We start from the raw sequence: 27786 nt of genomic DNA, 5'->3' as shown, positions 1-27786 counted from the left end.
GAGCCACCGCGTCCCGGCAGGCGGGGGCAGCCCGGGCCGCAGGGCCGGCGGCAGCAGCCGCCGTGTGGGCGTCCCGCCCCGGCGGGGACGGGCGGGCTCCGGGCGGGACGGGGGACGGTCCGGGCGGCGGGGACGGCGGCGGGCTCTCGGCATGGCGCAGTACGCGAGAGGCGCGGCCGCCGTGGCCGTCATCCGGCTCCGCAACCCGCCGGTCAATGCGCTGAGGTAACGGCGGGCGCTGCAGGTTCCCCTGGCCGCCGGGTTCCCGGGCGGCCGCCCGCCATTTCCTGTGGCGGCCGCCTCCTCACTCCTCAGTGGAAGCGCCGGGCCGGGGCTTCTGGGGCTGCCGAGGCCGCCGTCTCCGCCCCTTGGCGAGCGGGTTGGGGGATTCTCTGATTTCCCACCTTTTCACCTCATTTCCCCCCCTCCGTTGCCGCTGTGAGGCCCCTCCTGGTCCCGGGGCAGGCTGCCCGAAAAAATCCTCTGCCAAGGGACCTCTCCAAACGCCGCTCGGGTACCTTCACCAGCCTTTGCAAAAAAACATGCTGATTTTTTCCATGAGTTATGCTCTTTATTGTAATTTCTAGTGGGTTGGGTTGGGTTTTTTTCACAGGAGAGGTGTCAGGCTCATCAGTCTCTACTTTCTGTCATCTTCCCTGGAAGCTGTTTAAAAACTTAACATATTTCTCGTCACTTTCCAGTCCTTCAGCATCAAGATGATGCTTCCAGGAAGAAATTGCACAGCAGCTTTAGCAGTTCAGCTGTTTCACCCTGGAGTTCCTTCAAAGCTTGTAGGTGAAAACCAGCTTTTCCTCATGGATTTGCTGCTGGTTTAGTTGCCTGCCCCAAGTGAGCACAGGGGTTAGGGCAAAGGGCTTTGTAAATAGCAGACGTGGTTCAACAAGAGGAGCTGGCACAGGGATTAAACCACAGCCAGGATTGTTAGAAGCTAAGGCAGTTCATTTGCCTTTTAAAAAAGAGTAAGGAATTGACCTCTAAATATTGATCTTGGTCAAGAAAGGCCCCAGGCAATCTCAAAGGAGCCAGTGAAGAACAAAAGTCAAACACCAAGCTGTAGGAGCCCCTGAAATTTTAGTTTTTCATGTGTTTTGGAAAGGACATACATGCTTTCTGGTTTTACATAATTTGTTATAGGGTGTGTATTTTAGTTCATTTATATCTGAGTACCACATAGGCTTTGTTTAAGCAGATATAGTTCAAGAACTGTTCTGAAACAGTGACTGTAGTGTCTGTTTGGTCTATACTCACAAGCAAAGAAAATCCACTGCAGTTATGCTCAACTTCTAAACCAGAAAGTTAATTAAAAAGCTGAAAGAGGCAAGTAAGAGCATGAATGGGAAACAACCTGCTGCTCTTCTGTAGCAAGCTACATTGCTCTGCAGTAACTGCCAGTGCTTGCTCTTTTGTTGCAACACGTTTAAAAGTGGAGTAAGATAATTTTCATGTACCCAGGTGAAATGAGAAAACAAACTTGGAGTGACCTGGTGAGATTAGATGAACTTGTCATGTTGGACTGCCAGAACTGCAAGGTTCAAGGTATACCTTGTACCCCCTCTGTCCAAGACGAGCCTAAGAAAATTTCCAGGGTGCACCCACAGTAAACTTTCCATCCTGACTATGGAAAATACAAAATTGCAGAGCTAAAGATACACGCATAAGGAACCTTAACTCTGTCTCTTTTGAGAAGTCCATGATAAAAACCCAGAGTTTCCTTTGAACAGCAACTGCATGCTCTTCCTCTTCAGGACAGACCCCTGCCTCTGCTACCCTTTACTCTTCATCCCTCAGTGCCCTCTCAGGGTGCAGTTCTGACACTGTTGGCCAAGAGTAACTGATGGTGTGGTTGTAGTCCGGTCCCCCAGCCCCAGAAGGGAGCAGGAAGACCTTGGCAGAACACTTCAAATCTGTTAAAAAAGGTGGCTTCTATTGAGTGCTGAATCTTCACTGCCCTCGCACCTGTATTGTGCTGCCCACACTCTTTTATCTGATGACAGCCCCACAGCACGAAGGCCCCTATGAGACTCAAGTAGTTACTTCACCCACATAGGCTTGCTTCCTCACAACGGCTCTGTAGCACCATAGCACAACCTAAGAGGGGACTGGTGTGATCCCGGCTGTGGTTCCTCAGCCTCTGCTCTGTCAGCATTGGTGCTCCTTTGGCTGGCAGCGAGCCAGCTCGAGGTGCAAATGTAGCTAAACACCAGCTGGTTGTTTTGGGTTGGTGTTTCAGCCAGCCTAGCTCTCTGCATCAGCTCCTTGTGCAATTGCAAGGGGAGCACTGCTGGCACAAGGGACAGAGTAGGAGTACATGGGGAAGGATGGAAACTTGCGCAGCATGGATTTAAATCAGTTAAGCTGCCATAAAACATCAGATTGAGACACCTACGGTCTTTGATCACATATCAGGCTAATACCTGTTTTGGTAGGGATCAATAATTAACTCATACTTGCCATTGGGTAGTTTTTGCCTGACACCTGTCTATAGCTAGGAAAGGTAGAGTGCACTCTGATCCTTGTCTGTTCCTTCTGCTTCTGCGTATTTTATGTACTGGACCATAGGGGAGCAGGTTTGTGATTGCTGTTGGAAATGTTTGACTACGTAGGTGATAGCAGACAGTGAAAGTTACAGGCAGGAGCCATCTCCTGCAATCCTGAAAATTTAATTTCACAGCAGGCCCAGATGCTTTTTTAAAAGGCTGGTGGGTTTTTACCTGCTCTGCTCCCACCTCGCCCCTCTCTCCCCATTGTATGTGGTACTTGGTGTCATTATCCCAGCTTCCAGGCCATCGCCTTGGCCATTGGCACTTCAGAAGCCACTGGTGGGTAGGAATTTGCTTTCTCCTGTCTGACACCGTGTGCTGCACTGCAAGTACCTCCTGGGCAACACTTTCCCGAGGAACATATGCTAACTTGTGAGCCTGGTAGCAAATTTGGCTCCAACACACAGACTCCCCTTCAAGCTAATCATTCTTTCCACCAGCAGAGGTGGCATGTGCCAAATTTTATTTGTTTGCTTTTTTTTCCCCTGGTTTGCAGAAGTTTAGTATTTAGAGATCTGCATTTATGAGACCATGGCATAGAGAGAAGGGATTTAGATATGCAAAAAACTGGGAAGTTTGGGGGAACAGACAGGCAAGACTTGCAAGAGAAAGGACTAGCCACACCTTATTAGCATAGGCAGGCTGCTGGCCCTGAAAATTAATAAGGTTGTGGAAGGGTATTTCAACATTTGAGCTGACAAGTGCAGAAAAGCTCCAGGGAGTAGGGGAGTGTATGTGTGGGATTATATAAAGTATAACAGCATAACAGTCATGATTGGAAAAGGCTCTCCCTGGCTGCTGGGATTGTCCTTCTGATCCCCAAACAGCATAATGATCAGAAAATATGAAGGAGATCAGAGAAGCTGCAATTTCAGATAGGTAGCAATGATGGGAGAGAGTGATTACCTCTGTTGAACTGGATCAGCACCTCATCAGGGTGAGATGCAGAGAGAAAATTCAGGGATGCAATACGCGTCTGCAATAACTATTCTAAAACCCCACAGAAAGGGTGCCATTCTGGGTTTGGTGTTAATTTATGTGCATGACTCTTCAAGCTGTATTAGCTGCTGTGTGACAGCAACTACTATGCAGCTGGATCTGACACTGAGGCAAGAGAGAGCAGACCAGGTAAATCCAGCACACAAATACTCAATTTCAAGAAGGGAATTATGTAAATATCCAGCAGTTAGTTCAAACAAAACCAGTCAAAGAAGCTGTCCAAAGGAAAAGAAGCCTGCAACAAGGGTGGAGGCTGGATTGCTGTTGTTTGGGTTTGGGGTTTTTACGTTTATTAGAAGCCCATGTAAACCGTTCAGCCAGCAAGTGATCTGGTACAAGCCCTGCATGGCTTGATGAGAAAGCTAAGAGTAAGAGAAAAGTTTGACCTTTTTAAGAAGTGGAAAGCTTACTCAAATGAGGAGAACAAGAAAGCCCGTAAAACATGACAGGAGGGACATAAACTGGAGATTAAGACTAGAAAAACATAAAAAGTGGATCAAAGCATGCTGAAAAAAAGTAGCAAAAAGTTCTTTAATTAAAAAAATGTAACCCAGAACAAGCTTACAGGATGGTGAGCTCAGAACTGGCAGTTACAGCTAAGGGAAGGGATCTTTACCATTTATAGTTCTGTATTTATCTGTCACATTCATCTCAATGTGCTGGGGCAGCCCAAAAAGCCCACAAAATATTTGGTACCATCAGGATATGTGTTGAGAACAGAGCAGAGGGCATCCCTTTTCTGCAGTATGAAACATCTTAATTGTTGTGCGTAGTTCTGGGTTTTGCATTTGCAGAAGGATATAGGGATGATCCAGAAAGGAACAGCCAGAATGATCCAAGGGATGGTACACTGTGTTAAGAAAGCGGACTACAAAAGCAGGGTGTCATCAGTTTGGAGAGGAAAACGCTGGGGGAGAATAAGGTCATGGTTTACAATATCATAAAGAAAGTAAATAAATTAAAGTCATAACCCTTTACCAAATCCTGCAACAGTTGAACTAGGGACACTTGATTAAACTACTGAGAGATTGTTTTAAAACAGATAATACAGAGCTTGCCACCACAGGAGCCTGTGGAGGCAGATGGATCCGCAGAATCAGAAAGGGATTAGGCAAATTCATGGAGAGCAGGTGTATAAGGGGTGCTAAAAACAATATCTGTAGACACAGATAGCAAGATCCCTTATGCAATGACTGTGGATGTTGGGGAAAGTGCAAGGGGAAAGGACCAGGCCTACATCTTTTCCATAAACTGCTTTTGCTACTGTTGGATTCAAGTCTTTCTTCTTTAAAGGTGACTAAGTAAATTTTCAGGATTCCCTTACATGACTTTTTCTTTTATTTTTAATGAAAGAAGTTCACATTCACAAACCCTAGCTAAAATCTGAAATTACTAAGGTAAATAATAAAACCTTGTTACAAATCCAGCACATCATCACTGCAATGAGTTTTATGCAAAGTAAAAATAACCTGGTGTGGTCACCCACAAGAATATCCTGTTACCCTGGTGTGCACATGTTCTTTAACAGCACCTGCAGTGTGTTTCTGAAACCCATAACGCTGAATCATCTTGGCAAAATCACTTTTCTTGCAGTCAGAATAGTATACATGGTAGACCTGACTACATAGCATGGGTTTAAGCATTGACTGGAACGCAGAGAATGATTTTTTCCATCGTTACTATTAAACAAATGACATTGTCACGATAATGAAATATGCAAATTATGGTGGCTTTTTGTTTCTTTAATGCTCTAGCTGTTTGAAGTTGTGATACTCTTGAGTATTTTTGTAGTTTTACTGTCATACATTTTACTGCAATGCTTTCATCAAAAATCGCATATTTTAGTACCAGTTATAATATGTGAGGTACAAAGCAATGCAGCCTGTGCGTTGGACTGTAACATCCTGAGGCAAACATATTGCTCCATCTTAGGAGAACAAGAAACTGCATAAAGTCTAATGCTTCTTCCTTTTTGTCCCACAAAAAAACCCCACTGGGAAAAAGTTGTATGGATGGAGAATAAATATTTATGCAAGTACAGGGTCAAGTTATTCTCTGGCAAAAATATTTCTGTTGGCTTAATACAGGTCATGTAGGTATTGAACTGCTATTTTGTGGCAGCCTTGATGACCAATTTTTTCTTCTGGTAGGAGTATGTTGTTGTAAGTGCTAAGGGCTTGTAACTAATTTCCTACATAAAATCCTGAAGCTTTCCATTTAATGCAGACAAACCTTTTATATGGGCATTTTGCATCTGCTGATCACATGCCTACAACAGACACAGAAATGCTTTGGTTGCTTCTTGTCTGTTCTTGAGAGAATTGTGCCATTTTTCTACACAATATTTTCCAATCAGTAACTTAATGTTTGTTCAGAATCCTGGTACATATTTTTCCCCCTCTTTGCACCATGGTTCGTTAAGTGTAATGACATTTCATAACAGTTTTCCCTTTAATCTTGCAGCCGCTAGATTAATTTGGTATTTCGTTGGCCTGGCTCTCCACTGATGCAAAAACAGACCTCTAAAACCAGCGAGCATTGGGTGCAGCCTGTGGGTCCTCCTCAAAGAGCAGCAGCACTTGATATTCCAAAGGGAATGAGATAAAACCCCAAATTTTTATACATATTTTTCCCCATAGAATATGAAACAACTTATTAAAATTGGAAAGGCTTTCATATTCTGCTATATGGAACTATACAGACTGGAATGACCTTTGCAGTGTCACCTAATAGTTTTAATTTGTCATGGCCAAATTATTCTTATTTTAAGTTTCAGCTTTCAGAAGCATTACTAATGTCAGACTTCAGAGTTGTCTTTGATGTCTGGGTGAGGCAATTGGTACAAAACTGGCTGTTCTCTCTCCAAAAATAACGCTTCTCTCAGTCTTTGGTTGTCAGGTCTCAGGGATCCTGCTGATCCTTCTGTGTAGCATGGCCTTATCCAGGCAGCAGCTGGAGACTCCCCTAGGCAGCCCCCCGACTCTCTGCTCAGCCAACAGCCCTGATTAATAGACTTTGCTAATAGCTTCTCTTAATTGCTTATTTTGAAGGAGGAATATGCAGAGGTTGGCTAGCAGGACTTCACACAGCTGGCTTATGGAAACTTATTGGGCTCCCCAGGTTTTCCTTTTCAGTCTATGGATTTCCACTGCAAAGGCTGCAGGGTGCTGCCGTATGTAAATAATGGGATCACCCACACTGGACACACCTAGAAGCATTACATGAGTACAGTGATACATTTTTCCTCTACTTTATGACAAGCTTCCTTTTTAAGTGAAATGCCCTCAAATATATTGAAATGTACGCACAAACTGAGTGTGCATCAGGCCTTTCTATCAGTTCCTTTTAATTCACGCTCTTCCTCTCCACTGGGCATCAACAGAGCTCTGCTCTCTTTTCATCAGCCACCAAGCTTACATGTGAAACTGAGCTTACAGTTTTAAGAAAGTCTAGAAACAGAAGGTATATTTAGAAAGGACTGGGCGAGCATGTATGATACTTCGTTGAGTATTTCTCCAGCCTCCAACCACTTGTGGCTCAGATTTTCTGCATCAGAGGCATATCTATATACGCAGTATGTATTCACACATGCATGCAGAAAAGTCTCTCTCAAAAAATATATATACACTTACACACTCACAAGTGTGTGTATATTAATATATTTTAGTATCTAGATTATATATACATACAATTTGTGTTAACACTCTATTAATAAAGAGTTAGGTGTTAATGCCTCTGATTTTACCTACCATCTTCTTTATTGTCACTGTCTTATAAAGCAGACTATACTCTGCATGTCCATCCATACACACACACGTATGCACACACACATATATATAATTAACTTCTAAGCTTCAAATGCCAAGTGAGCATACAGTCAGGCCAGATTTTTTTAAAAACCTGATTTGTAAAAATAGTCTTTATACTTTTACTGTTCCATTCTGAAGTTCCTTGTTAATTCTTTGCTGGCCACATCTACTGCTTGTGTCTGTGGAAATATGTTCAGGTAAGACAAAAAAAGGAAATTCTGCTTAGGTTTTTAGGCCCAAATTCACTTTGACAGGATCCCACACAAGGTTAAGTCTGGGCCTATATACAGATCTTCAAAAGGCGAAAGCATTATAATTGTCAGCAGAACACCAGCTCTGTGTCAGGTGGTTGAAAGATAGCTTTTTATCCCCGGAGCTCATTTCCCTTTTTGAAAAGTTCTTAGATTTTCAGTGGTTTCGCATTAAATACTTTTAAATTATGCTAAACTGTTTTCCTAAAAACCTGAATGTTTAATTCATACAGACATTTAAAAAAGACTATTTCCCTATGCTGCTTCCTTTGGAAACAGCAATGTCATAGCCACAAGACTCTCCAGCAAGTGAATGACAGGTCAGCAGTCATAAGCTTGTTGGATTTTGGCACTTGCCGTTGAAGTGAGAGGGGGACTAATGAAAGGATTCACCAGAGAGGCTGTGGCAGAAGACAGGCTAGAGGACAGATATGCTCAGATGTACTGCTCAATTTCACTGGGACACTTGGTATTTGCAACACAGACCTCTTGGAAAGGTAATGTAGTTGATTGTTTCTCACTGAATCTAATTTATTTCAGCTTGACAACTCTCCAGGCATTAGAGGATGGACTGAAGAGAGCAGATGCAGATCCTTCAGTGAAAGCTATTATGATTTGTGGTGAAAATGGGAAATTCAGTGCAGGTAAGACATTTCTCATCAAACAGCCCAAGAAAAAGGAAACACTCTCCACCCACCATATCTGAAGATTCTCTGCCTCGTGACACTGCTGATAAAAGTCTTCGTTTGGCCAGAAATGGCCACAAGACGTGAGGCTTTTTCTGTTCTTCTGTGCCACAAGACAAGTTGGACTGTCTGGGCCAGAAGTTGGTATGTTCATGCTGAAGTGGGGGACAGCTTCTCATCTCCCTGATATGCAAAGCAATCCACGGAGAGTAAGGAGGCATCAGTATAAAATCTCTGGACCATCAGCTGGTGCAGTGTATGGAACATACCTAGGGTGGGGCAGTGGTGAATAACATATCTTCTCTAGTTGTAGAAACATAGGAAGCTAGGGAATTTCTGTGGAGCTCTACATTGCTTGTGAGTAGTAACTCGCATTTAACTATTCCAGACTCAAGTGGGGGTTTTTTGTTTAACCAAGCGTGTCTGCAATTTTCCGTAGTAACTGCATGATTGCTACAGTTATGTATTTTTGTACTGGCTTTTCCTGAGCTCTCTGAATAGTCTTTAGGAGCCAGGGTCTCTTGAAGGTGGTCCCAAAAGGGGTTGATTCCTGTTAACTGCTCTCCTGCCAGCACCATTCTCTGCAAGGACTTGATCGTCTGTGGGCAGCCGTGTTCAATGGCACAGAGGGAAGGATCATTACAATCGCCGCCTTCCCCACTAATTCCTCTTCATTTCTTTGTGCTAACTCAGGTGCTGACATTCGAGGATTTTCTGCTCCGAAGAGACAGGGTATTGCCTTAGGCCCCATTGTCTCTCTCATAGAAAGGAGTGAGAAGCCTGTGGTGGCTGCCATTGAAGGCATTGCCTTGGGAGGAGGCCTGGAGGTGGCACTTGGCTGTCACTATCGGATTGCACATGTGAAGGTAACACATGCTGAGAACTAGAAAGGCTGGTGAAGGCATCAGCAGCCATGTACACATGGCCAAGGACAGCATGGGAGGCTGCTCCTGGAGAGTGGTAGAACAGCAAGCCTTTCCTGGGATTTCTGCTCAGAGGAGGGAAGCTTTATGGCTACATGGTACAAGTCTGGGTGCTCAGACATTCTTCACCTACAACACCCCCCTTGACATGCTTTTATAAGTCTTATTAAATAACTAATTTCAAGTAATTCCTAAATATAAAACTGATTTATAACTAGTGAGATAAGGTGGCTGCATAGAAACTTCAATAACCAAGTGTTAATTTGCCCTAGATCTCAGTAGTCATTATCTATATTCTGATGTAGATGGCTGTATCGTACTGGCTCATGCAGTGTGACTTTCTCTTCCCGCCCCCCCCACCCCGTGAATTTTGCATTTCTTTCTGCTAGTGGCCTAGTTTCAATATGCAGTTGAAACTCAGCTAGCATGGAACATTTACAGTTTGATTCCCCATGAGCTCTGATTCATCAGGGAATACTCTGATAGCTTTAAGAGCCTTTTAAGGAATGATCCATGGTTTTCTTTTGAACCCCCTCCTTTCAAGATTCAGGAATGCTGAACTACCTTTTGACAGTACCTGGTCTCCTTATAGAGGCTCTTAAGTGATAGGGCCATCCCCTCACTTTTGCAGTGTGAATCACTATTTCTTCATGACATTGTGTGTTGCTGTAACAGCATATAGAGGTATTCTACATCACCCTATATGCCACCTAAGGTGGGTGCTGTAAATAGTGGTCTTAAAGTGACTCCAAATCTCTTAAGAGCTTAATTGGAATTGTGCATTTTTTTAAACAAGACAATAGAATCTAGATAGATTTTTAGATAAGACAAGACCCTTCCCTTTCCTGCTACCCCTGGCATCTCTGCCATAACCCGACTGAATGTCAAGTGCACCAAGAGCCTTCAGAATTAAACATCTTTGAAGGAAGATTAGGGAAGAGTTCAGTACCAATTTTCCTGTACTAAACTTCCAAGAATTAGAGTATGGAGGTAACAGTTAAGTCACAGAGTGTCCTCCAGCATTTGGTAACAACTGCTTGAAAGAATTAGTTTACACGTGTCAACCTGGGGGATGATGTTGGCCCCACAGCTTTCCTCCAGTGCTGCTCTAGCACACATACATTGACTGAAAGGTGATGTTTTTCCCGTGCATTTGTACACAAGTTCTTGAAATGGTTGAGTGGGCTTTTATCTTAAGTGTCTTAGGTGACAAAAAGCAAGAACGAAGTTTCTAAGTAGAAGTTTTGAGGCTCCCTAGAGGAGCAACTTGTGACTCAGGTCTGCTTGTCTTTCCTCTATTCTGCTCAGTTTGTAATATCACTCTTTCTAGTCAGATTTGTTGTTGAATTTTACTTCATTTTAGGCACGGATGGGTTTACCAGAGGTCACCATTGGGTTACTTCCAGGTGCTGAAGGCACTCAGCGACTACCCAGACTGATTGGGGTACCAGCTGCTCTGGATCTAATCACTACAGGTAAAGGGCCTTGCTGTGTACATAAGATTATGGTATTGAGTCATACCACCAGCTTCACCTAAGAAATATTAATTTCTTTTACCTATGCATCTGCTTGGGTTGAAATTCAGCTTGCTTCTACTAATGATGGGCTAAGAAAGGGACATATGTGCTTCTGAGGCACATAGTTAGTAATGCATGTTATGTACCTGATAATGAGCGTGTCTCATATTTGAAGCCAGCTACACACAAGTCAGTTCATCAGATGGAAAAGAATAAAATTGCCCATCATGCCCCACTGTAGTCACCTTATTTTTCTTTTTATTACAGGAAGACACATTCCAGCATTTGAAGCACTGAAGCTGGGCTTGGTTGATGAAGTTGTGGAAGAAAACACAGCTGAGGCAGCAATTCGCTTGGCAAACAAAGTGATTGGTGAGGAAAGAATTGTAGCAGTGCCAAGAAATAATTGGTGATGTTTCAGGGCTGGAGACAGAACAAAGCCCACCAGTTCATTCCAATTTATGCACTCTATTCATTGAGTTTTGGCATCCATGTAAGATATCATTAATTGCAAAATTTTTTTTCTGTTGTCTGAAGTGAAAAATTCAGATGCTGGACAGCTGCAGAAATTCAAGTGAGGCTTCAGAGAACAGATACATATCAAGTCCTCCTGCTTCTTAATTATATATCCAAACTCACGTGCTCCTCTGGGCTGCTGCAATCCACTGATATGGGGAATGCAAGCTCCTTCCCTATATAGTTTTGGATCACAGCTGGTATTGCATGTATTCTGGTTGCACCATCAATAATGGCTGATCAAAAATAACTTTCTCCTTCTAGGGGAAGGGCTGGCACATCCTCAGCCCAACTTAATGATTCTTTAGCTGCTATGTAAGAAAACAGCCTGTCGAGGTGGGAGGGATGTGGAGATACTTTTTTTCCCCACCTTAGAAATAGCAAAATCAAAACCACTGGAGTTAACACAGGAAGAGGAACGTTCCTTGTGCAGCATGAGGAGCATCACCTGGAGAGAAAACAGGATATTTTTCCACTCATACCTCTGGAAACAGACCGTTGACTTCCATCAGGATTTCATCTAGAGCTCTGTCACAATGAGATGCATGCAAGGAAGCAAAAAAACAAAAACCCTTTCTGCTTTGACCTCATGGCCTTTAAAGGCAATGCTTTTCCAAGCTGGGTGCTGCTTTTGCTCCTGCGGTTCTCTTCACTACAAACAAGGCCCTTTCTTCTCTGTAGGAGCATTTCTCCTATGCTAGAAGTTGAAGCAGCCTAAGCTTTGTCCTAGGTGACAGTGTACCAGATTTCTAAGATAGTTCAATGAATGGGCTATTCTTAAAGAAGATCAGTGTCTTGTATTCTTCCCTACAGCTTGAGATTTACCAGATAGTTACAAAAGGGTATTCTGGTATTCTTTGGTTAGGTTTTTCTGTAAGAGATGCCCTTCCTTCTCACTGTATACATCCTACAGTATTTTTGGGCTTCATTTTTAGTGCAGAATTGATGACTTAAGCAGTCCTTTTTTCTCTTTCCTTATATGTAATCAGATTATTTAAATAGAATTATTTAGAAAGAGATAGGTGATGTACTTTACTATTGCTTCTAAGAAAAACAAAGATACTTTGGTTCACTGATTTTGTTTTGAATGAGAACTGTGTCTGTTGGGAGAGCAGTGAAATATTACTACTGTTCTAGGCAAATTAACCCAACAAACAGTGTTCCCTTTGATGTACCTTCTGGGCTTCTGAATGATGCGCTGCATAAGATCTATACCAATATTGGTGTCAGCAGAAGTGTACCATACAACAAGTAATAGATACATTGCTAGAACTGGCAAACCAGCAAGCATTCTGGATTTCAACAAACGCTATGTGAAATGGGGTGCAATTTAGATATTTGTACGCTTATTTGTTCTGTGACAGACATTGTGCAGTGGTTGATAGTTGTGAAAGTCATCTTGACCCTAGGGGAGAACCTCAGGACTGAATCATTGAGTACACTTCTCTTGGTGTAACTGGCTTTCTGGAACTTATGTCCGCTACCACTACTGGCAAATTCCTCTCTGTAGGCTCACCATCATTGGAAATTGTCACTACCAAGGAAACTTTTTTTGAGAATTGTGTAATCATACAAGGATCCTAGCTGGATGTTCAGCAGGTAACCTGTCCCAGTCTTACTTGTGATTAGTGGTAGATATTCCATCTGTTTATTGCTGGTTTGAGTTACCCCAGTTAAAATGAGTAATGTCATTGAAGTAGTTCCACATCACACTATATATCAGCTCAAAGAGGACTTTAAAAATGCCTTCAGTCTCTTTCCAACAGCTTTACTGGTATTTACAGTATGTGCTGTAACAGTGAAAATACTGGCAAGTCACCTCATCCTTATTTCTCTCCTACTTGTAAAACTTCTCATTAGACCACGCAGAAGACCGTGAAAAGTTTTGATGTACCATTTAGCCTCAGGTTACTTGATAATTTGAAAGAATGGTGGAATCAGAGTCCATATGTTCCTTTTGAGTCATTCCTGGCTCTGGCCTTTGCCTAAAGTTAATATAACCAGCACTTTTATTATAACCAGCAAACCAGCACTTTTATTTCGCTACATCAAGCGGTAACTCAGGGCTGCAGAAGAGATGGCAGTCTTGCATAGCTGGTCTGGGTTTTGTTCACATTGAGTTCTATTTTAAGTGAACATTTTTCAGATAATGTTAATAAAACCAGAGACAGGGTTGCACAAAAAAAATGCCATCACAGAAGTCCACTGTCTTTGTATGGCATGCAGCATTTTGTTTCTGATGAGTTTTTTTTTTTAAAAAAAAAAAAAAAGCTGCTAACAACTGCTAGTTTCTTACAGAGCAGTTTGGCTAAATAACTAGTTTTGTCACTGATAGAATTTCTATTCCTGGGAAGGCTGTACTGCAAGATAAGTCTCAAAGAATCAATTCAGAAATAATTTTCTTCTAAAGCTGGAGCTGCAGTATCTCGTGGCAAGAGACCAGTCTCAAATGACTGGCCCTACTGAAGCAAAGGTCCTTGATTATTTTTTCGATATGCCGTTGACAGAGCTACCTTTTTGGTAGGTATGTTGGGAAAGCATCTTCATCCATACATTTTTATGGTTTATTCCTAATGAAGAACACCCTCAAAAGGAGTTCTGAAACAGTCAGAAGGAGCTAAGCCCTAGGAGACAGGGAGAATGTTCTTTCATTAAATGTGCTTGATAATCACTGCAGTAATTCAAAGCTGCATTACATAATTTGTCCACCTGATGGCAACACAAAATTGAAAAATTGCTGTAATTGCTTGTGGCAGACAGTAGTTTGTGGCTTATACTGCCCACCTCTTTCTGGCCTACTGTAGTCTTCTTCAGCTGGAGGAGAAAATGGCTCTGATCCTCTGCACAGCAGACTTCTTTGAAGGTTTCCCTTCACATGTAATCATATCTTGCTTTCTGACCACATCTGCCAATTGACCTTTATTCATCTTCTCAGAGCACAAAAATATCAATGGCTTGCACCAAAAAGCCAAGGAAAATCAGTTCAATTTAGACTAGCTTAGGCCCCACAGGTATTCAGCTCTGCGTGGAAAGATGATTATGAGTTTCTGACTGTAAGCCACTAGGAGTAACTGTGGAGGAAGTACATGTTTTTTCTAAGTCTCATAAAGCCCAAAGGAGTAACAGATACTGCTGTTAGGTAACTGCATGCTTTAAATGGAGACTGTTGGAGAAAGGTTTTCAGTTACAGTTACAAGGGCCTTTAATGCATCATTGCTGGGAAGATGTACAGTATAAAGATATTTTAATCTCTCTCCAGGGCTCATGATTCTGGCTGCCACCTTCTTTAAACAGAAGGTCTAGCAAAGTGCCCCTGTGACGCAACCAGAGTTTGTGAAAGGTCTGACACAAACTGGACTTGTCTTTGGCATTCCTGAGACCACTGAAAGCCTGAGGAGCAGGGGTCCAGTTTCAGCTTTGTTTCTCAGAAATTCACTAGCAGTTCACTGCACCAGGAAGACTGTTAGGCTAGCCCTACCTCTTACATGTGGAGTCCTGTAATATCCTGAGCGTTTACAACTCTGGGCTGATTAAATTTTTTTTCTTTAAATAGCACAATCTTTGATACTGCATGCTTACATGTTGCTTTAGCTGATAGTAATTTTATAGACTTGATCTGTCCTTTGTGCCACCTGGACTAAAAACCCTAGTGAAACAAAGCAGATATCTGTGCTAGCTCCTGTGCATGGATGACACTTTTCCCTGCAGCACTTATATCTGATACTGTTCATTGTGTTCCTGCTGCTTTGATTTCAGAAATCAAGCTATGGGTGTCCCACACTGATGTCTTGTTCCCAGATTTGGATTCAGATAATTTTCTTCTGTTCATAAACATGCCCTTGAGTCTTATTAGCATTGCAGAAGCAAAGACACTGCATCGAGATGCTGTAGAAATACTTAGCAAAACCTATTTAGCTTACAGCTAAATAAGAGGTTTATTACAGGATCCTGGAGAGTTACTTTTCTTGTTACTCTGAGGAACTGTCTCATGTCCCCCATCAGTTTTTGCACTTACAAGTACTATTTGCTATCTGAAGACCAGGCTTAAAAGCTCCTGGTAGTATTACTTTTTCAGCAGTCCTTTCCACAATAGAGATGTCATGTGAAGTCCCTTCATCTGCCAAGTCTTAAGTGGCCTTCCAGCCATCAGATCTGCTTTCTGGGACAAATCTGAGGTTTCCTCTTGTGATGAAAGGACACATTTAAGTCCTAAATAAAGGACTGTGGTTAAAGAGCATTTCTGGGTTAAAAACATACATACAGGGGAGAAACAAAGGATTCCAAAATAAAGGAACATTATCCTGACTAAATCCTGCAATACTAGCAGATACAAACTGTATTCACATCAATGGGAAAACGTTATTTTTATGAATTCTGATTACAAGGGAAGCTACTTACACAGTGAATACTCATCCTTGTGTTCTCTAAAAGACTTAATTTAAAAGCCTGAGCTCTGAAGACCGTTACTTCAGGAAACCAGTATCTTAACTCATCCTGGAAACTCATACTTCTGTTTCTCTTAAACATTGCTCAGTCTTGGAGGAAGAGCTAGAGTCAGGATGTGGCCTTTGGACAACGATGATTGCAGTGCTGCCATTATTCCTGCTCTTCAGCATCCTGTGTATGATTTCCTGCTCCTGAGTCTTCTGCTGATGTGCTGGCACTTTACTAACTCAGACAACAGGAACAAAAAGAAGAGCTGGATGCAATATGCCACCTATAAAGGAAGCATGCTCCTGTGGCAGAACTCATACAAGAGAAGCTAGGGCAATGTGACTATGTCAGAGAGCTTCTCAGCATAACGCTCTCATTAAAGGGGGCCCACCCACCATCATGCTTTGGTAGTAGTCCTGGGTGCTTCTGGGAGCAGCACTGCAGCAGTTAGTGCAGTAACATTGCTACACAGTAAGTTAACAATCTGGATTGGCTATGATGACAAAAGGGTCTTTGTGAAAATGTTGGAATATTAAGGGTATACATCCTGAATTTCTGATCTTGTTCCTACATGGTCTTTACTGAGGCAAGATGCCATTAAGAGCATAAGAACAGCCTGAGTAGAGGCAGATCAGATACCTCCTAGCAGGCACCAAGGTTTGTACTTCCAAAGAGGATGGAGAGGATTTTGGCATCTGAAATGTAACTAACTTCTCTCAATTAAAATCCTTTCTAGGTATCACCATAGCAACCTCTGTCTGTAATGAGCCTTATGTATTTGTGTGGCTGCTTGATTCACCCCTTGCTGATACAGAAGCATGAACTCTCCCTTAATATTAATTTGCTCCCCAACTCATGCTGTGTGAGCTGTCCTCTTGACTAGTCCCAAAGTGAATAGGAGGACTCCTGCTACCAAGAGAAGAATTGAAGTCAGGGTACATTTCCCAGTCCATCTTATAAATACCTGGGTCAGGACCCTGGCTGGAACGCATTTGGCTAGCAAAGTCGATTGGGCACTACTTGAGGAAAACTTTAGTACTGAAGCCTATAGAAAGAGCCATATGAATGTGGCAGCTGGGACTGTGCAGTAAAAAAACTGGAGAAGTCAAGGCACTCTGTGTAGCTGAGAAAAGGAAGGAGAATATTACTTCTTTAAAATTGAAACCTTGCTTTTTTTGAAGTCTGAGAAGACTCTTGAAAAATTTTAATTGTCAGAGCAAACAGAAAGTTAAAGAGAAATGTCAGACACTTTAGTTCTAGACCCAGATGACTGTGCCATGCAAGCCCGAATGCAGTGAGCTTAGGAGGAAAAGAGGTAGACTGCATTCCCAGTCTATGTAGAAAGGGATGAAAATCTGTAGTCTTCCAGACATGGATGCTTTGTTCTGTAACTCCATTTTTCTACCCCCAGGCCAGCCATTGGGACCCCGCAGGCTCAGCCTGAAGCCAGTTCCAAAACTGCCCAACATGGAAGCATTTCTCAGTGAGGCTCTTGTGAAGGTGAAGAAACAGGCCCACGGGTGTCTGGCTCCAGAGCTGTGCTTCCAGGCAGTCAAAGCCGCCACAGAAAAGCCCTTTGCAGATGGAGTCCAAAAGGAGCGAGAGCTGTTTAACATCCTGCTGACTTCAGGTCAGGCCCAGGCACTGCAGTATGCTTTCTTCGCAGAGAGAGTGGTGCAGAAGTGGACAACACCCAGTGGAGCTTCATGGAAAAGTTCTTCCCCTCAGCCCATCTGCAAAGCAGCTGTGATAGGTAAGAGAATGAAAAAGCTGTTGTGGTTGCTGACTGCACAGCTAACGTCAGAGCAGAAGGGGAATGGGAAGAGTATAATCAGGCTTTACTCATGGCAGAAGGCTGAGGTGGGATTCCCTAGCAGTCACTTGTCAAAGTCACTGGTACTCATCACAGGTAAAGATACTCCACACCCACAGGTGGCATGCAAGGAGGTAAGTTGTCACTGCATTGGTAAGCTCAGAAATTCAGATGACAAGTCACATCCCACTAGATTGTTACCTGATGCCACCTCTTTCTTTGGAGGAATAACTTCCTCTCACTTCAGAGACAGCTTCATCTGTGGACCATAAGCAGTCTGTTCCCTTTTAAATACTGGTATGTTGAGTCCTGGCTTTGTTCCATGCTATAAGAAGGTTTGCATGAAATTCTCCTCCTCCTGGTCTAGTTCTGTACTGCAAGTGCATATGCACAGATGCACTCAGGGATATATTAACACAAAAAATGTTTTGACAGCTGTATTTAAGAAGATTTCATCTCACTAGGATCCACTCCTGCCATTTTGTAGCCCAGCAAGATAACGCCTTCATTAATTTTTTATAAAAGCAATTTAAATAAAACCTTTGATGCACTGCTAAGTTTTTTTAAAAAGTATCTTTCAGCTCTGCCTGTTGATAGTGGCACTCAAAAAATGATTAGACAAGTAATGGAGCACTTGGAAAATATCCATTCTGTTTCAGAGAAAGCTCACCAGATCAACACTGCTTTTTCCTGGGTACTTCTCAGGCTTCTTGTGCTCTATAGTATGAGCTCTCTGAAAGCTCATTTCAGGCCATAGAAATACTTTTTTGGAAGTTCCCTTCTTTTCATTAGCTGCCATGCCATGTTTTAAATGAAAATGGTTTTTAAACATTGGTCCACAAACCTTGTGAGGAGGATCTGTGGCTGTTACAGCATTCAGGTAAAGAGGCATGAATTATTGCCAAGTTTATCATGTGACTTGAAGAGTACAGTGGACTCTTGGACACATTGGACAGTGGACATTTGGACACATGAATCCCAGGCAGGTCAGTCCTGCAACATGTGCTTTGGCAGGAAGGGATTCTGTTGAAGTTATGTAGGAATGATTAGGTGACTAGAATGGGCATTATTCACTACGTACTGATAAATCATGCCAGAATAGTACATTTGCAAAGTCCCAATCACAATGACAGTTTAGCCAGAAGGGCTGTTTGGATCTGATCTGCTTATTTTGGTGCTGTAACTGAGCTAGAACAAATTCTAAGGACAAATGCAGCCTCTATTTCAAAGTTTCTAGTAGAAACATGATCTGCATCTTACTTCCAAACTGAACTGGCTAGGCTACATCTCCTATCCATTGAATTAAGTATTTGCATCTCATCTCCAGACAAGTTTCTAAATTCTGACCCAAAATTGCCCCCACCTGTCCCCCCAGGTTTCAGTGTTTTTGTAGCTGATTACAGACAGTGCTTAAGTTAACCCCTACTTTTTGCAGAATAAATAAACTAAGTCCTTTGATACTTTTGCTGCAGAGCACAATCTGTACCACTCTGGTCATTTTCATGTCTCTGAACTTCCCCTGATTTTTCAACGCTTCATAAAGTACATAAAGCTGAAGTGGGAACAATACACCAGGAGTAACTACACTAAGACCAGGTACCAAGATGTTTCTTCCTTACTCCTACTTGGTATGCTCAAGGTAGCAGCCAACTTTCGTATTAGTCATGTTCAACACATCTTGTTAATTATCTACTGGCAGGGAGCAGCTGCACCCCAGGGACAGGGAGCCAATGGCACTAACACCTCCCAGGGGGACAGAACCACAGAATCTTTGAGGCTGGAATGTCATCTTGTCCAACCCACTGCTCAAACAGGGCCACGTAGAGCCAGATGCCCAGGAGCATGTCCAGACAGGTTTTTAATGTCTCCAAGGATGAAGACTCTACAACCTCTCTGTGCAACCTACGCCAGTGCTCGGTCACACCCACAGTAAAAAAAAAAGTGTTTTCTTATGTACAAATAGAACCTGCCATGTTTCAGTTTGTGCCCATTGCCTCTGGTCCTGTCACCAGGGGCAACTGAAAAGAGTATGGCTCCATCTTCTTTACACCTTCCCCTCAGGTATTTATATACATTGGTGAGATACCCCTGAGCCTTCTTTAGGCTGGAGTCACAGCTCTCTCAGCCTTTCCTCATGAGACATGCTCCAGTCCCTTAATCATCTTAGTGGCCCTTCACTGAACTCACTCCAATAGCTCCTTATCACTCTTGTACTGGGGAGCCCAGAACCGGACACAGTACTCCAGGTATGGTCTCACCAGTGTTAATTAGAGGAGGATTGCCTCCCTTAACCTGCCAGCAAGACTCCTCCTAATGCAGCCCAGTGTATCATTAGCCTTCTTTGCCACAAGGTCATATTGCTGCTCATAGTCAGCTTGGTGTCCACCAGGGCCCCCAGATCCTTTTCTGCAGAGCTGCTTTCCAGCCAGTCAGCCCCCAGCACAGACTGGTGCATAAGACTATTCCTCCCTAGATGCAGGACTTTGCACTTCCCTTGCTGAACTTCATGAAGTCCCTATCAACCCATTTCTCCCTCTGGATGGCAGCAAAACCCATTGCTCTATCAATTATTTACAGTACCTGAGCAAGACAAGTAGGGCAGAGCCAGAGATCATGGCTAGGATCTACTACAAGTACAGATGATCAAGCAAAGTTCACGTGATGATGCAGGTCCAAGGTAAAGTTGGGGTGCCAGTCTGCAGGCTGAGGTCTAGCTCAACACCATCCATAGCCTGGCACAGCTATAGTAAGACACCAGAACTCCTCAGCATAGCTTAGGAAGGTACTGAAGGCCCAGATCTGAGCTTAAATGGGGCTCTGAGGCCTACGGGCAGTGCATGTGGGTGGAGACTCGCGGTGTAGCTGGTCAGGATCATTAAAGCTTATCAGTGCACTCAGCGCCTTGACTCCTAATGCCTCTTCTGAATCGCTGCTTCTATCAATACAGCCCCCATGGTGCACAATTATAGCTTGCTTTGTTTATGCTAGTTGTTCATGTTATACTTCATTTGGTACATGACATCTCCTGTTTCGGAGGTTATTGATCCCCTCCTTTCAACTCTGAATCCCACACCGTATTAAGTGTCACTGCTTTCCATTGCTTCTTTCTGCCACCCCACTGTGCTTTTTCTCCTTTCTCTGGAAGGTTTTCCTCCTATTTTGCCTTTTGATATCAGTGAAGTTGCAAGCCTGATAGAGACAGGTATATAACATGCCAACACAATTGTATTTTTTCTTTCAGGCTGCTGTAACAAAAAGTCATTCTCCAGCCAGCACCATGCTATACAGTATCTCATGTGTTCACATTCTTGATCTTAAGTACATTCTTGCACCACCAGGAATCAAAATCTTAGGGATGTTTTTTGAGGGACCAACACCTTTTAAAATAGTGCTGCTCATCCATGGAAGTCTTTGGTCTACCTACGTGATCCAGGGTCTCTCTATTTTCACTGCAGAGAGGAGGGCAGTGAGCAAGCTGTTGCATCCATTTCAGATGGTCAGAAATCATGCAGACCCAGTTTTCCCATAGACAGTGCTGTGCTGTTTCACAGACTAAAACCATGTTGCATTATACTGCTGCTTCCATCTTTTATCGCTGCATGATGGGAGGCAACTGCAAAGATCATGCTGACTTCCTCCTCCTTCAGTACCTTTTCCATAGGCACAGAGGACCTTTAGGGTATGGAAGCAGTGAATGCAAGGGGACCCTTGCTTTGTGGCTCCCCTGTATGTCCAATATTAGCAGGAACTTGGAGGGAGCTGGCACATTGCTTGCTGACCATATCTTACTGTAGATTCAACACCAAGGATGATCTATCATTTTTGTGGGCATGCTTGATAGATAGCATTGCTGATGAACTGGCAGCCACTCCTATGTAGTGCTGGCTTCCCATCAGCTGCCTTTGCCTGCAGTTTGCTCACTGAAAGACTGATAAGTGGGTAACACCCAGCTATGTGGGATCCCTCCTGCTCTTGGCCTAGCTGTCCTTGACTGTCTTCAGCCCCATGCAAAGTCACCTATTTCATTTGCTTCTGCTTGTTCTGGACTCTTGGCTCCCATGTCTTTCCACTTTCTCTGGTTCCTCATCACACAAAAGCAGAGTTCTCTGTCCCTTCTGCAGTCTGCCCATAGCTCCCTGCTTGTCTTCAGTATCACATTATTTCTGCTTGAAATTAATACCCTGAAACAGAGAAAGAAGCCGCTCCAGTCTGCAGCAGTCTGCCACCGCCAATTGCTCATTGTTGTTTTTAAGAGGAAAACTGGAACAGTCCTTGCATATTTTTACAATCTATAAAGTATTATTTCCATTGCCCATCATTTTAATGTCCAAATATGCATTATAATTAATTATGATCTGTATTCCTCTAGTGTGTGTGACTGTACATGGGTTGCTTTGTACATATTTTGAGTTCATTTGTTCTGAAATTTGTTTTTAAAGTCCTTCAATTAATTTTGCATGATTTTTCATATTCTGAATACCTCATGTGACAGATCAATAATTAACAGTCATTATTCACTCAACTTGCCCAGCAAATGGGTTTGTCATATCCATATTTGGCCTGAAATTACATGGGCTCAAGTGTAGTTTTATTTGCATGTCAAAGCTACATTTCACCACAAAAGACCAGAAGCAAGATGGCTAGCACTGTTCTTTTTCATGAAGCAGATTTCAGTCTTCTTTTGAAAGATGTGCCTTGGGCATGAAAGATGGTAACACAGCTCTGAAAACTGTCCCCTGCATGGAAGATAAGAATATAGGGTTTTTTCATGGTTCCAGGGAAGTGAGGGCACTCCTGAAGAAGAAAACGGAACATACAGTAGAAATTCTGGAATGGTTCCTAGCTGTGTTTTGGTCTGTGTGATCTGAGCTGAGCATGCAACATTTCCCTTTCTTCTATGGCCTTCTACACATGTAAGGCCCAATGATTCCCTACCATTTTTTTCTGCTCTAATATATTCTTCTCCAAGATCACTCAGCTTTATAAAATTGAAAAGGGGAGTCCTCAGAAATGTTTCTTTCCCTGCTAGATAGCCAAATCTCTCCTTAGTTCTATAGACCAATTTTAGAAAATATTTCCAGGGGAGTCATGCTGTGCAAGCTCTAATGTAACAAAACCCTTGGGGCTTTCATTACTCTCTCTGCCAGCTTCATTAAACATCATTTCATACAGGCCACTGAGAGTTATGTAGTAAGTTGAGAGACAGCTTTTCTAGGTCAGAAACAAGCTTGGCAAGCTCATGTCTTATCTATAAGCCTGTTCCCGTGGCCTAGAAAGTGAAGTACTACAAGCATGTATGCCTGTCTATCATGGGATGGCTAAAGCCTAGATGGGAGTACTCATACTACATGTGGATGAAAGCAAACCAGGTAATGAGCTAAGAGCACTCCAGAACATCCCTTGAAAAGAAGACTGGAGAACATCCGCTCATGGAAGAGGTTTTGATTTAGGAAGAAGCAGTGTGTTCACATTACAAGAGAACTGCTAAGATTTCAGCCATGAGACTGAAGCTCAGAGTAACAGGAGTTAATATGGCCCAGGATGTGTGCGTTATTTTTTTAGTAGAGCTTGGAAATTTTAGGGAGAAATCCCAATTCTCCACCCTGGAAAGGAAGAAGAGACTTCAAGAGGGAGCCATGAAGAACCCAGATGTGGAACTGCAAACTCTTGATGTCTAAAAAGAGGCTTAAAGGTGGGGCTAGGCTTGGTGGGTATGCATGTGGCGGTGAGTTACCCTCCCGCACTGTTTGAGAAGAAAGCAGTCCATGTAACTCACCAAAGACAGGAAAAAACTGTCTCTTACTCTCCCTACTGCCACATCCAAGCCTCTGAGTACTGAGCACAGTGGGAGGAGCTCTTTGTGTTTGGGTTTTTCAGTCAGCAAACCATGGATGCTGAAATGCTAAGAACTGATTCATGTTATTCTAGTTTTATTTTCAAATTAGTTTTTAGTAATACTTGATTATGAAGTAGCAAATCTAATTTCCTAGAAAGGAACTTCAGCAATTGCTTGGTAGTGTAATGGTTTATATGCAGGCTACCAGATAGTGATGTCTGTAAGAACTATCTTGTAGCTAAGCAGGGAATGTTTTAAATGTCTTGTGTGTAGACAAGCGGAGGATGGACAGAACTAAACCATGGGTGTGTAGCTTACAGAAAAAACGTACTACCTTGTTTGACCTTGATTGCTGGAACTTGTTTAACTGATGACATAATTTCAGCTCTTCTTTACAAAGCTGCTTTAGACAAATTTTTTAATCCCCTTGTTTCTGTTTATTTGTTTAGCTGACTTTCATTTGTAAACCTGGGATTAAAAAAAATAATTTTTTTTTAATCGTAACAAACCTGTACTTTGTCTGGTTGTTGCTTTATTCAGGATATTAATAATCCTCCTATTCAGATGCTTCGCACTTTTAAAGCTGGTAAAATTGTGCTGGCCCTCTCTTAATAGTTTGTATTAACTTCATCTGAAAAGCCACTGTCACGGGAGAGCAGAATAAATAGTGTGGGTTGTGGATCACAGGGAAGTGTAAGCATGCAGCTTCATTTAATGTAACATAGGGCAGAGCTGGTGGAAAGGCTCAGGAGGAGGGAAGGGATCCAGCAACCTCTACACTAGTATTCCTGCGGTATGAGCTGGTAGTAGCACATTTATGGATCTTGGAGAAAAAAAAATACAGCTTGAATGGATGCTCAGTTACTGGAATTCTGAGCAAGCGCTTCAAATGTGTGGTTGGACAAGGAAGACTGTGTCTTCGAGAATCTTCATAAGTTGGGAGTGGCCTGTGTTGGAGGACTTAGAGAGTTCCCAGTGGGCAGAGATGCCTGGGGTAAAGTATAGACAGCAAGCAAAAGGCTACTGATGTTCCAGAGTGATTAAAAAGGAAATCGAAGATGTTGCAATCTGGATTAAGAATACTGTTAGTTCCATCCTGTTTGACCTGGTGACGAGAGATATACAAGATATTAGAGATGAGGTTTAGAGAAGATCAGTGTCCGAGATCAGCTGCATTTTGTTTGCTTCAAAGATTACACAGTGAGGTGCAGAGGGAGAAGAGGAAGGGGGCAAAGAAGAAGCTTAGAAGGAGGAAGAAAGCAACTGTCTGAGCTTTGCTGATGTTAAAATTGCTGGGTGCAGTGTGTTTGCTTATTCTTCTATGAGTGCCCATAGAGGACCATCTCACAGGAACAGAGAGGCACTGATATCTTCAGGTTGAAGCTTGCTAATGAAACTGCCTGCTAGAACTTGTTAACAGGGTTGATACTGAAACTCCTATCTCCTGTCTTTGATCTCCATGTTCTAACTCTTAAAGTGATGCTTGTTTCCATAGGTATAAAACTTTGCAGGGAGAAGACATGAATCACATGGTCTGCAAACGCTGGAGTGAATCCCACTGATATTTTGTGAGCTTGAGAGGACATTAACTTGCCTTTATGCTACTGCTTTTCAATCATTTAGGCTCACTGAAAGGGATAATTCGCCTTCCTTTTTTGTAGTCTTCAATTCTGTTTTTTCTATCTGTGCACCACTCATTTTGCGTAGGCTTCCTCTTTTTATCCTGGAGATGCAAGGGAAGTGCTACCATCCAGTGATTAATTGTAACATTTTTTCTATTCATAGTCTCTGATTCTGTCTCACTTTTATCCCTAGGGCTGGGAACAATGGGCCGAGGCATTGTGACTTCTCTGGTTAAGGCCAACATACCTGTGGTAGCCCTTGAGCAGAATCTGGAGTATCTGAACATGGGAAGAAAATCTGTGATGCTCCTTTTGGAACGTGAGGCTATGAAAATGGAACAGGGTGCCCAAACCCTGGGTTTCCATAACCCTGCATGCCTCCAGTTCACTGTGGACTTTGAACATCTACGGGATGTAGACCTAGTTATTGAGGCTGTGTTTGAGAACATGGCACTAAAGAAGGAAATATTCTACAAGCTATCAAGAATCTGCAAGCCAGGGGCCTTTCTGTGTACAAACACGTCAGCCCTGAACATTGATGAAATAGCTTCTGCCACGAGCCGCCCACAACAGGTCATTGGCACACACTTCTTCTCCCCTGCTCATGTCATGAGGCTATTAGAAATAATCTATGGCCGTCACACATCCCCCACCACCATTGCCACTGCTATGCAGCTAGCCAAAGCACTGCAAAAAGTTGGAGTGGTGGTAGGGAATTGTTTGGGGTTTGTTGGGAACCGAATGATGTTTCCATACATTCAACAGGCAGTTTTCCTTTTAGAGGAAGGAAGCAGACCAGAAATGGTAGATCAGGTTCTTGAAGATTTTGGGTTTAAGTTAGGACCTTTCCGAATGTCTGATCTTGCTGGGCTGGATGTGGGCTGGAGGTCTCGAAAGGACCAGGGCCTCACCGGGGCCTCACTACCTCCAGGAACACCTGCCCGCCAGCGGCATGGCCATCGCTACAGCCCACTGCCAGATCTTCTGTGTGAGAATGGCAGATTCGGCCAGAAAACTGGAAAAGGCTGGTATCAGTACGAGAAGGTTGGGGGCAGGACAGCTAAGCCGGATCCGTGGCTTCACAACCTCCTGGCCCAGTACAGAGACACCCATCACATCAAGACCCGCTTTATAGACCAGGAGGAAATCCTGGAGCGGTGTTTGTTTTCCCTCATCAACGAAGGGTTTGACATCCTGGCTGAGGGAATAGCATCTGGCCCAGAACACCTGGATGTAATTTATATCAATGGCTACGGGTGGCCAAAGCACAGGGGTGGCCCCATGTTCTATGCTTCCACCATTGGTCTCCCTCGCATTCTGGCTAATCTGCAGAAATACTCTGAGGCCCATGCTGATGTTCCTGGGCTACAGCCCAGTGCCTTTCTGAAAAAGCTGGTAGCTATGGGGAACCCTCCCCTCAAAGAGTGGATGTCCTACGTAAGCCGGCAGTGGAACAAGCTGTGATTTTGTTGATGTCTGCTATATAAATGCAATGGAGGCTGATCTCATTAAAGAAGTGCTGTAACTGCGTTGTCTTTTCCAATCAAAAGTGCTACAGGCTTGTAAACAGTATCACTGACCTTCCTGGGTCTTTGCAGAGAATAACTTTGGCCAATGATTGATCTCAGTCTCCCTCTTGCTGCAGGTAACCACTGCCATTGCCCACCCTTCCCACCACCAGCCTTACCCACCTGCTTTTCGCATTGCTGTGTAAAGGCCCATCTCATTTTGATCTGCCTTCAGGTCTTCACAACTCTACCTCTCTTCAAGCCTGTCTCTGTGGAAGGGAGGGAACATCATCCACAGCCCATAAAGTGAATCAGGGTAGGAGGCAAGAGAGAGACGGTCACAATTCATCTGAGATTATCTGGATCTACCAGATCCTGCCCTAATGCTATTTCCCAGTTTGTTCAGGTCTTTCCTGTGCAGCCCACCTGCGCTGGGTTTCCTGGCTCTCCCAAAGACAACCAGCTAAACCAGCTAGAGCCTGCTCCTTCACACTGCTGGGGGAGAGATGGCAAAAGGGGCACAGCACCATTCAGAGGTGAAGTCAGATGAACTGGAGAGAGCAGGGCTGGGCAGAGAGCAAGGGGCAGGGCTGGTACCGTCCCTCCGCCCAGCTGCAGAGGAGATTCTAACAAATTACAGAAAAGCCACAAAGGCATTGACCTGACTAACCTGCCCTGTGGTGTTGGCTCACAACTGGCCTTCTGCATCCAGACTCCATCCTCCATTCTCCATTATCATTCTCCTCAATGGCTTTGTCCAAGCAGAAACATCTTCTGGCATCTCTTAAGTGTGGATATGTTTTGGCATCACTCCCCCTATCTTGCTTGCCTACAGCTACCAGGTCCTGGGGCTCAGCATGCTCTAATTGACCAGACAAGCATGGCCTGGCAGTTACTGGGTGTTCACATGGGCAGAGGGCACACTGAGAAGTACGCAGCTCAAGAGGTGTGTAGACAGGGACTTTGCTGCAGGAATGTAGGGAGATGGCAGATCTCTAGCAGAGAGCAGAGGGAGAGTGAGCCAAACTTGCTCCAGGCTTGATGCTTTGGGACAAAGTCTCTCATTTCTCATGTCTAGTGAATGTATCTTCCAGTCCAATGTGGGGAATAGGTTGGTATTGGTTCACTTCTCAGGACAATTATCATTGAACTTTTGCTTTTTATTTTAAGAAAAGTGCTTGGATTATCTAATGACAGAGTATATGATACCATATGAAAAAGTAGAAAAAGGAAAATGTGCTTGTTCTTTCTTCATACATACCTCCATTGCTTCTCTTCATGGTAGAATTAAATAAGTTTCCTGTTGGTGGA

The 27786-nt window shown here is 43.4% G+C and overlaps 1 protein-coding gene across 1 annotated transcript; it reads left to right on the top strand.

Annotated features, from left to right (window-relative positions):
• Positions 1-81: 81 nt before the first annotated feature.
• Positions 82-27786, top strand: EHHADH (enoyl-CoA hydratase and 3-hydroxyacyl CoA dehydrogenase). Its single transcript, XM_075099495.1, has 7 exons — positions 82-225; positions 8161-8264; positions 9000-9172; positions 10593-10704; positions 11014-11118; positions 17108-17449; positions 25161-27786. The coding sequence occupies exons 1-7, from the start codon at positions 152-154 to the stop codon at positions 26429-26431; spliced, it is 2181 nt and encodes a 726-aa protein (XP_074955596.1). The 5' UTR covers positions 82-151; the 3' UTR covers positions 26432-27786.

This window comes from Phalacrocorax aristotelis, chromosome 7, assembly GCF_949628215.1.
Source record: "Phalacrocorax aristotelis chromosome 7, bGulAri2.1, whole genome shotgun sequence".
Classification (NCBI taxonomy): Eukaryota; Metazoa; Chordata; class Aves; order Suliformes; family Phalacrocoracidae; genus Phalacrocorax; species Phalacrocorax aristotelis.
This window is presented reverse-complemented; position numbering and strand designations above follow the sequence as displayed.